Source organism: Microcaecilia unicolor, chromosome 14, assembly GCF_901765095.1.
Source record: "Microcaecilia unicolor chromosome 14, aMicUni1.1, whole genome shotgun sequence".
Classification (NCBI taxonomy): domain Eukaryota; kingdom Metazoa; phylum Chordata; class Amphibia; order Gymnophiona; family Siphonopidae; genus Microcaecilia; species Microcaecilia unicolor.
This window is the reverse complement of record NC_044044.1, coordinates 21,130,827-21,141,410: the sequence shown is the minus strand read 5'-3', so window position 1 is coordinate 21,141,410 and position 10,584 is coordinate 21,130,827. Positions and strand designations below refer to the sequence as shown.

Here is a 10,584-nt window from a genome sequence, read left to right as displayed (position 1 = left end):
AGACGCTTCACATCCGCCCGTTCAACTCCACTCATAATTTTATAGACCTGTATCATATCTCCTCTCAGTCGCCGTTTCTCTAAGCTGAAGAGCCCTAGCCGCTTTAGCCTTTCCTCATAGGGAAGTCGTCCCATCCCCTTTATCATTTTCGTCATGGGTGTCTCTAGCATTTAGCATGTGCTCATTTTTAGTGCGTGCTAAAAATGCTATCGCACCTTAGTAAACAGAGCCCTAAGATTCTTGGTGTTGCTGTATCAGGAACTTTGTCTTTGGATTCCCAGGTGGATTTACGTATTAAGAAATTGTGTCTGTTAATGAGAAAACTTAGAAGAAAATGCCATTGCTTTGATACTCATGCTTTTAGATTTGATTGTCCACAGCTCAGGATGTAAATAGGCACCCACTAGTTTTAATTTTTGCATTTCCCGGACCATTAAAAAATGGCCGTTTCCCCAACCATGTTAAAAAGTGGCCCAGCGCACGCCCAAAAGATGCGCCCCACACTACCGCAGGCCAAGGCTTTGTAAAAGGGCCCTAGAGGAATGTAAAGTAAAAGGGATGGAAGGCTACACAGACTGGCCACTGTTGCTTACAAGGAACGACATCCAGGAGATATTCCCACCACTGCCGCAGGGTTGAATCTCCAAACATATAAACCACTTTCCCTCTCAGGCACTTGGAGATGTCGGACGGGTCGGGGAATCGTTTGCTGGCACAGATCCGGGATGTCCAGGCATCTTGGTAATAGAAGCCGGATGGATTTGGGGTTGACAGCCCTGGAGTGCAGATGGGAGGTTGCGGCTCACCTGGGAAAAGTAAATACCATTCTTAGTCTCTAGTATCTCTAGAAAACTGTCCCCCCACCCCCAATGTCCCAAAATGCATTACAAAATGTATCTGAAGGATGTTCGGGCAGCAGGCTGCAATTACTAACGGTTTACAGGGATTGTTGAAAATGTATTTCAATTTATGTATCATCTATGCAGCAAGGGGATTTGCAAAAGATCTCAAAAAGAATATCCAGAAAATTAAACCAGAAGTCAAATTATTTATTGAAGATGGTTAGAGGCAGATATGAACCCTAGAGACAGTCACTTACTATTTACCTAAGATACCCCACTATTCAGCGTCACTCGGACATCAAGAGGCAACTTTAGGATTTCATGGTCGATGTGTTATCAAAGGTGCCCCAATATTTACCGTCCAGTTAAAGTTAGGACAGAAAAAGTTCAGGCCTAAACTTCTTCATCTGTAGAGTAGTCTGGATAGCAGCAACACTGAACATTTTGCACACATATTTAGGAAAGCTTATTATTCGATTCGTGGCATTGAATATCCATAAATAACATGAACACTGCAGCCAGTGTTTGAAACAAATACTGACTCATAATGAAACTCCTTCCTCTAGACCAGGGGTTCTTAACCGTTTTCCATTCCTGCATCCCTTTAACTGATCAATGAAACCCATACACTCCCTTTCTAAACCAACCACCTACAGATCCACACCAAAATACAAGCGTATTCTACAACAACACGCGCAACTTAATTGGCTTAACAAGCTAATCAGCGTTGACAGCAGCTCTTAAGAAGCAATAATGAGCACTAATTGGCAATAATTAGAATTTACACACACAACCCGCTAAGGGCATTCATTCTGTAACACATGCAGGCAAAAAGGGGCGGGGTTATGGGTAGGGAAATGGGCATTTTGTAGGTATTCTGAAATTTATGCACATAGTTATAGAATATGGCCCAGTGCACCTAAATCTATGCGCCAGGATTTCCACCATATTTTCGTTGGTGTAAATGGAGGTGCATAGTTTTAAGTGCTGAGATATCAACTAAGCGTATTCTATATACCGCGCCTAAATCTGGGCGCAGCTTATAGAATACGCTTAGCACTGATTTCTGTGCCGATTTTTGGGGCACCATAGATAGAATCTCCCGCCACCCCAAGTGTCCACTAGAACATAAGAACAACCATACTGGGTCAGAGCAATGGTCCATCCAGCCCAGTATCCTGCATCCAGCAGTGGCCAATTCAGGTCACAAGTACCTGGCAAAATCCCAAAGAGGAGCAAGATTCCAGAATCCCAAAGAGCAGCAAGGTTCTAGAATCCCAAAGAGCAGCAAGATTCTGAAATCCAATCCCTAAGAGGAGCAAGACTCCGGAATGCCAAATAGGAGCAAGATTCTGGAATCCCAAAGAGTATCAAGATTCCGGAACCAGTCCCAGGATAAGCAGTGGCTTCCCCCATGTCCATCTCAATAGCAGGCTATGGACCTTTCCTCCAGGAACTTGTCCAAACCTTTTTTAAACCCAACTTCGTAAGTCACTAATTGTTAACTGCTAACAGTGCTAACTGCTAATATGTCACCAGAAATACAGCAGTACACACTTATACTACCAAAGAAGTCACTGTTAAAGCTACAATGAAGAGAGGCATCCCATAAACTGTGAGAAAAGTTTAACTCTTTTGTCATTCACGTAAATTTTTTCTTCTGGACTGTCCCCTGGATTCTATATATTTTCAGGGCTCTGTTCTTTCCTGGTTTTCTTCTTATCTCTCCCATTGTACTTTTAGTGTATACTGTAGTGGATCCTCCTCTACTTCTATCCCACTGTCAGTTGGTGTACCTCAGGGATCTGTCCTGGGACCTCTTCTTTTCTCCATCTATACTTCTTCCCTTGGTACTCTGATCTCATCCCATGGTTTTCTTTACGCTGATGACTCCCAGATCTACCTCTCCACACCAGAAATCTCAGCTGAAATCCAGGCCAAAGTATCAGCCTGCCTGTCTGACATTGCTGCTTGGATGCAGGGCCGTGCCGATGCGGTAAGCGGGGTAAGCGCCGCAGGGGGGTGCCCACCTCTGGAGGGCGCCGCCGCGGTGCTTACCCTCGCCCCGCGCCACCGAGGCCTTTAAATCTTTTACCTGGTCGCAGCAGCGTCAGTAAAAGCGCTGCCGACGTCTCCCTTCCCTTGCACTCATTGGTTCCCTCAGTGTCCCGCCTTCTTCTGATGTCAGAAGAAGGCGGACACTGAGGGAACCAAGAGCGCGAAGGGAAGAGAGACGTCGGCAGCGCTCCGCTTTCACTGAAGCTGCTGCGACCAGAAGTAAAAGATTTAAAGGCCCCAGGGCGCGGAGGAAAGAGCAGAGAGGCATGGATGGGAGGGCAGAGAGACAGGCATGGATGGGAGGGCATAGAGGCATGGATGGGAGGGGCAGCAGCAGGGCCCAGGGAGAGGACAAATTGCTGGAAGGGGAGGGGAGAGAGGAGGATTGCTAGCTATGGATGCAGCAGGGAAGGGCAGAGAGGGACAAGGATGGAAATGGGGGCCTAGGGAGAGGACAATTTGCTGGAAATGGAGGGGAGGGGAGAGAGGAGGATTGCTGGCTATGGATGGAGGAGGGAAGGGCAGAGAGGGACAAGGATGGACATGGGGGCCCAAGGAGAGGACAAATTGCTGGAAATGGAGGGGAGGGGAGGAGGATTGCTGGCTATGGATGGAGGAGGGAAGGGCAGAGAGGGACAAGGATGGACGTGGATGGGAGGACAGGACCCAGGGAGAGAGAAGGAATTGCTGGAAATGGATATAGAGCAAGAAATGAAGAAGAAAGGAGGAAAGTAAGAAATAATGGAAAGGAAGCCCTGGAAATGGAGTTAAGAGGACAGATAGCAGCAGACTCAGATACTGGGCCAGCATGATCGGAAAAAAGAAAGTCACCAGACAACAAAGGTAGAAAAAAATAATTTTATTTTCATTTTAGCGTTTGGAATATGTCCCACTTTGAGAATCTACACCTGCTATCTTATTTGCAATGTATAGCAATTTGTTTCTAAGAATATTGCTGACAATTCCTGTCAGTGTAGCAAGTGGTGAGCGATCATTTTCACCGGGGGGGGGGGGGGGGGTGATCATTTTAACGGGGGGGGGGGGGGGGGGGGGGGGGGGGGGCCGCCAACTGATAGTCTGCAGGGGGGCGCCAGAGACCCTAGGCACGGCCCTGCTTGGATGTCTCACTGCCATCTGAAACTAAACATGACCAAGACTGATCTTCTTATCTTTCCCCCTAAACCAACCTTTCCTCTTCCCCTATTCTCTACTTCTGTGGATAACACATTCATCCTCCTTGTCTCATCAGCTCATAACCTTGGGGTCACCTTTGACTCCTCTCTCTCCTTCTCTGCACAATTCCAGGAATAACATGTATAGAATGTTTGTACATTTGGGAAGCTTGCCAGGTGCCCTTGACCTAGATTGGCCGCTGTCGTGGACAGGATGCTGGGCTCGATGGACCCTTGGTCTTTTCCCAGTGTGGCATTACTTATGTACTTATATTCAGCGGAATGTTAAAACCTTGCAGTTAGGGTTGACTACATCAGCTATAGAGTTGGGTGTCAGCGATCACGCCCATATGTAGCAGCTTCGTGTGTATCATATAGCAATCTTTAAGATTGTGAGCACACCTGGGCGCCCAGTGGTAGTACTGTGTTCAGCAAGCACCGTTTCCTGCGCCCAGAAAATGCATTTTATTTTCTAGAGCAGGGGTGGGGAGAGATGTGCCCAGTGGTAATGGGCAGTGTAAGGCCATTTCTGTGACAGAACAGTTTGTTTTAAGCCTGTAAAACTGCCTTACTTCTTGAAGTGTATTTCTCTACTTTGGCCAGCAGGTGGTGCATGTTATGTTTTAAGCTGTTACAAAGAACTGACCTTTCTTTCTTTAGTTAATACAGATAAAGGAAATGCCTGCAGTGATGTGACAAGCTATTTTAAAAAGATTGTTGCTCTGGGCTCTGATTGGCCTAGGAGCTCATTTCTTTTAGATTGTACTGGCTTTTGCTACAGTCTTAGCCCAGCAGAAGAGAGAGACAGATTTATTTGCTGAGGCTCGGTGAACAGTTTATATGTCCTGATCTTCCCAGGTACTAATTAGTTAGTATACAAATGTTTAGTTAGTGTTATAGTTGATCCATATTTTATTGTTTGCTAATTGCACTTTTTCTGTTCATTGTTCAATATTTTTAAGACAATAAATAATAGAGGCAAGGATTTTTGTCATCTGCCAATTTGAGTATGTACCTTTGGTTATTTTAATTTTAATTTTTTTTTTATTGCTATGATCCTGGATTTATTCTAAGCTATTTAATGTTTGTTGTTTATTGGATGTTTGGTTGAACTACAAATGTGACGTTGTAATTCTCCTGGTTAAAGGCAGAAAATAAATAGACAGGTTTCTAGAATTGCCTTTTACGGGGCTGTTAAACAAGAAGTAGAGGCAAGAGGGGAGTGAAACCAGGCCCAGCTTTGTGTGTCCCTGATGACCTGCAGTTGTCTAGAGGTCTGTGATTATCCCACTTACCGAGGCTTCTTTTCCCAGCAAGGACTGTGATGGCAGGAACCCTTTCCTGGAGTTTCTGGTTTGTTACAGCACTGACAGCCAAGGGAAGAAAAAAGCATATGATTAAAGACACTAGCGCTACTAGTTTAGGTCAGAGAATGATGTTTAAAAAAAAAAAAAGCTGAGATCCTAAACTTAGCCCTTCCCCCTCCCAGTTCCGTACTTATTTTCAGACCATTATTTGGGTGCCAAAGTTCAGCCGAGGCCTAGCTTAGGAGCCTACAACAGAGAAGCCTAAAATAGGCCAGGTAGTAATTAAACTACATTTAAGATGCAGTTACATCTTTACCTATGATGACGTCTGCAAACTAAGAAGACATTTGGTCCAACAGATGGACACAGGAAATGCTCATTTCAGAACACAAGGTTTGTTGAGGGGGCGCTAGAGAGTGGCATGTGAATGGACGTATGATTTCAAAGCTCCTCTCTAACCACATTTAAAATATTACTTTTCAGGCTTTTCCAACAGAGATAAATTCAATTAAATACCATCCATACCTGCAGTTTATGGTGCCAGCAAACAAACCACAGCACAGAAAGCATTCAAAGTACAGAACAAAGTCAAAATGTCAAAAGAAAGCACCAAGAGCCTTCAAAATCGGGACAAAATTCCTTGAATCACACAACTTAGACAACGATCTTCTAAAAATGACCCAACACAGGCCGTGTTTCGGTGCACAGAGCCTGCATCAGGGGTCGCAAGGGGGTTATAGAGTCAGAATGTGCAGTATTGAGGTTTGCTCCTCTGCACATGTATTGAGATAAAAACACTGTCCCTTAAAGTTAGAGGCTGCTGCACATTCTGACTCTCCTGCTTATTTTCGAAGGAGAAGGTCGGCCATCTTCCGACACAAATCGGGAGATGGCCGGCGATCTCCTAAACCCGGCCAAATCGGTATAATCGAAAGACGATTTTGGCCGGCTCCACCTGCTTTCCGTCACAGGGCCGGCCAAAGATAAAGGGGGCGTTTCGGAAGGGCACGGAAGGCGGGACGGGGGCGTGGTTACTAGAAGGCCGGCTTTGGCCGATAATGGAAAAAAGAAAGCCGGCTCTAACGAGCACTTCACCGGCTTCACTTGATCCATTTATTTTTAGGACCAAGCCTCAAAAAAGTGCTCAATTGACCAGATGACCACCGGAGGGAATCGGGGATCACCTCCCCTTACTCCCCCAGTGGTCACCAACCCCCTCCCACCAAAAAAAAATTAATAAAAAACATTTTTGTGCCAGCCTCTATGCCAGCCTGAAATGTCATACCCAGCTCCCTGACAGCAGTATGCAGGTCCCTGGAGCAGTTTTTTGTGGGTGCAGTGCACTTCAGGCAGGTGGACCCAGGCCCATCCCCCCCCCCCACCTGTTACACTTGTGGTAGTAAATGGTGAGCCCTCCAGCCCCCCCCCCCAAACCCACTGTACCCACATGTAGGTGCCCCCCTTCACCTCTTAGGGCTATGGTAGTGGTGTAGAGGTGTGGAGAGTGGGTTTTAGGGGGGGAATTGGGGGGCTCAACACCCAAGGTAAGGGAGCTATGCACCTGGGAGCAATTTTTGAAGTCCACTCCAGTGCCCCCTAGGGTGCCCGGTTGGTGTCCTGGCATGTCAGGGGGACCAGTGCACTACAAATGCTGGCTCCTCCCACGACCAAATGCCTTGGATTTGGCCGGGTTTGACATCGCCGGCATTAGTTTCCATTATCGCCGGAAACCGATGGCAGCCATCTCTAAAGCCGGCCCAAATGCTGAAATTTGGCCGGCTCCAACCGTATTATCGAAACGAAAGATAGCCGGCTATCTTATTTCGATAATACAGTTGGGCCGCCGCTTTACGGCGCCAGCCATGTAGATGGCCGGCGCCATTCGATTATGCCCCTCCACATAACCCTTGTGACCCCTAATAAAATAGCATTTGTAACAGCAGCAACAGAGCCACACTGGGAACGGGAAGTGCCCCCGCTGCTACCAGCACCCATACCCAGGAGAGAAGCAGAAAGGCACCACGAAATTTCTGTACAGGGGAAGAAAAGCAGTTCCAGCAATCAGGGAGAGAGAAGTCACTTTGACCAGGCAAGCACCCAAGAGCTGGGCTTGATTCATAACTCTTGAGTGCATGTGCCTGTCACAATCCTCCCCCTTAACTCCCTACTGCTCAATGAGAACAGCACACTTCTGTTTGCATACAGTTAGTACTGAACATACAGACGTTCAAATACTTGAAAGGTATTAATCCGCAAAAAAATCTTTTCCGGAGATGGGAAGGCGGTAGAACGAGAGGACATGAAATGAGATTGAAGGGGGGCAGACTCAAAAAAGATGTCAGGAAGTATTTTTTCACAGAGAGGGTGGTGGATGCTTGGAATGCCCTCCCGCGGGAGGTGGTGGAGATGAAAACGGTAACGGAATTCAAACATGCGTGGGATATGCATAAAGGAATCCTGTGCAGTAGGAATGGATCCTCAGAAGCTTAGCCAAAATTGGGTGGCGGAGCAGGTGGGGGAAGAGAGGTTGGTGGTTGGGAGGCGAGGATAGTGGAGGGCAGACTTATACGGTCTGTGCCAGAGCCGGTGATGGGAGGCGGAACTGGTGGTTGGGAGGCGGGAAATACTGCTGGGCAGACTTGTACGGTCTGTGCCCTGAAAAAGGCAGGTACAAATCAAGGTAAGGTATACACATATGAGTTTATCTTGTTGGGCAGACTGGATGGACCATGCAGGTCTTTTTCTGCCGTCATCTACTATGTTACTATGAACATTAGGGAGCTGTTTTCTGTCACTGCTTCAGTGTTGGGAGTTTTGATCATCCATGTCCTAGAGGCTTGCAGAGGCTGCCTTCTGCTTCCAAAACAAATCAAAACTGGTAGATTTTAAACAGAAAATAATAAGAAATCCTCTTTGGATCTTAAAGCAGGAAACGAATCTTTAAAAACTCATTATTTAGCTTTCAAGAGCTTCGGAAATCGGATTCTTTGCCGACATGACAGTTTTTTGATTCCTTTATCAGGGTACAGGTCCGAACCATCATGCACCTTCACTCTCAATAGCAGCAAGAGCTAAGTACTCTGAATGAGTTTGCTCAAGAAATAAGTTTTTCTGCTTTGAGATTTTCTCAAAAGTTGATCATTTAAAAGTGAATGTGAACATATGGATTGATGAGCTTTGGCAATGTTTGAATAGGTAAAACCACAGGTATTCAACTAGTCATATTTCTGCAGATCCACAAAAAATATTTTCCAGAAATAATTTCACTAAAATAGTTTTGGAAAGTTTTGGAAGTATGGCCGGCGATTTCTTAAAAGCGGCGAAATCAGTATAATCGAAAACGGCATTTTTGACAGCATCGCTGCTTTCCCGTCGCTTTGCCGGCGAAAGTTCAAGGGGGCATGTCGGTAGCTTAGCGAAGGCGGGACATGGGCGGGCATGGGCGTGGCTAGCAGATGGCCGGCTTTCGCCGATAATGGAAAAAAAAAAGCGGTGTTAAGCAGTATTTCGCCGGGTTTACTTGGTCCTTTTAGTTTCACAACCAAGCCTCAAAAAGGTGCCCCAACTGACCAGATGACCACCGGAAGGAATCGGGGACAACCTCCCCGTACTCCCCCAGTGGTCACCAACCCCCTCCCACACTAAAAAAATAAAAATAAAAAACTTTTTTGCCAGTCTCTATGCCAGCCTCAAATGCCGTACCCACCTCCTTGTTCTATTCTTTGACAGCCTTTCCCTGATTGTGATGTGGCTCTTGGGTGAGTGTGACACCTTTTCTGTTAGGTGCACTGCAGAGTCACATCAGCAATGCATTGTGGTGGGTGTAGGGTAGTGGGCTCTACTCCCATGGTGCTTTTCCCCCTGCTAACTGGGTCAGAGTGTGCCCTGTTTTGTTTCCGGTAGTCCATGAGGTAGTGGCCATTTTTGTAAGCCAGTTTTAGATCCCTTTCATGCAGGGGCATAGCCAGACACCCAATTTTGGGTGGGCCTGGGCCCAAGATGGGTGGGCAGAAGAACCTCGCCCCGTCCCACAGGGGATTTGGTCTCTCCTCTCGCCTGCATGCCATATGGTCTCTCAAACATCCTCCCTTTCCCGTATTCCTTTTAAATAGCAGATTTTCACCAGCAGCGAGCAGCAACTAATACACACTGCTCATGTTGGCCCCACACCCTTCCCTCTGATGCAGCTTCCAGTTTCCGCCTAGGCAGAAATACATCAGAGAGAAGGCTGTGGGGCCGGTGCGAGCAGTATGTATGTCACTGCTCACTGCAGGCGAAGATCTGCTACTTACAAGGTATGAAGGAGGGACACTTGTTGGGAGTTTTCGGCTGGTGGGGCTTCGGGATCCCTGCCAGCCACATCATAGGTATGCTGCTACTGGGTGGGCCTGAACCCAAAGTGGGTGGGCCTGGGCCCACCCAAGCCCACCCTTGGCTACGCCACTGCTTTCATGTGTTACCCACGTTAGAGAACTTAGTTATTACCTTGAATGTTGCTGAAAGAGGGCACTGTACACCATTCTGCCAGCTCTGACCTACTGTTAATCTCAGTACCAGGGAGACTCTTTGCCAGTGGGGCACAACCTCTGATCTGCAGTTAACTGTGAGTAAACACGGTTATTCCAATAAAGGACTTTTTCAAAGAGATTAGTCTTCAGGTGTCAACTGGTGTGCCAAGGTTATACAGCAGCAACAAGTCCTAGAGGCCTGCGTGCATGCAGGTCCCTGGAGCATTTTTAGTGGGTACCGCAGTGCACTTAAGGCAGGCGCACCCATGCCCGCCCCTCCCCCACCTGTAACACTTGTACTGGTAATGGGAGCCCTCCAAAACCCACTGTACCCACAGGTAGTTGCCCCCTTCACCCCTAAGAGCTAGGGTAGTGTTGTACATGTGTGGGTAGTGGGTTTTGGGGGGGGGTTGGGGGCTCAGCACCCAAAGCAAGGGAGCTATGCATGTGGGAGCCTTTTCTGAAGTCCACCGCACTGACCCCTAGGGTGCCCAGTTGGTGTCCTGGCATTTGAGGGGGACCAGTGCCCTACAAATGCTGACTCCTCCCATGACCAAATGCCTTGGACGTCGCCGGGTTGGAGATGGACGGCATTTTTTTCCATTATCGCTGAAAAACAAAACCGGCGATCTCAACCCTGGCGAACTCTGACATTTGGCCGGACTAAACTGTATTATCGAAAAAAAAGATGGCCAGC

At 47.3% G+C, this 10,584-nt stretch overlaps 1 protein-coding gene across 1 annotated transcript in view; it reads right to left on the bottom strand.

Annotated features, from left to right (window-relative positions):
• The window catches only part of LOC115458334 (NXPE family member 3-like), a 42,522-nt gene that overhangs the window by 16,441 nt on the left and 15,497 nt on the right, over positions 1–10,584 (bottom strand). The window contains exons 3-4 of the mRNA XM_030188224.1: positions 5,368–5,438; positions 594–806 (exon numbers count right to left, since the gene is read on the bottom strand). Coding sequence (XP_030044084.1) covers positions 594–806; positions 5,368–5,438 — 284 coding nt within the window. The remainder of the gene's footprint in view (positions 1–593; positions 807–5,367; positions 5,439–10,584) is intronic.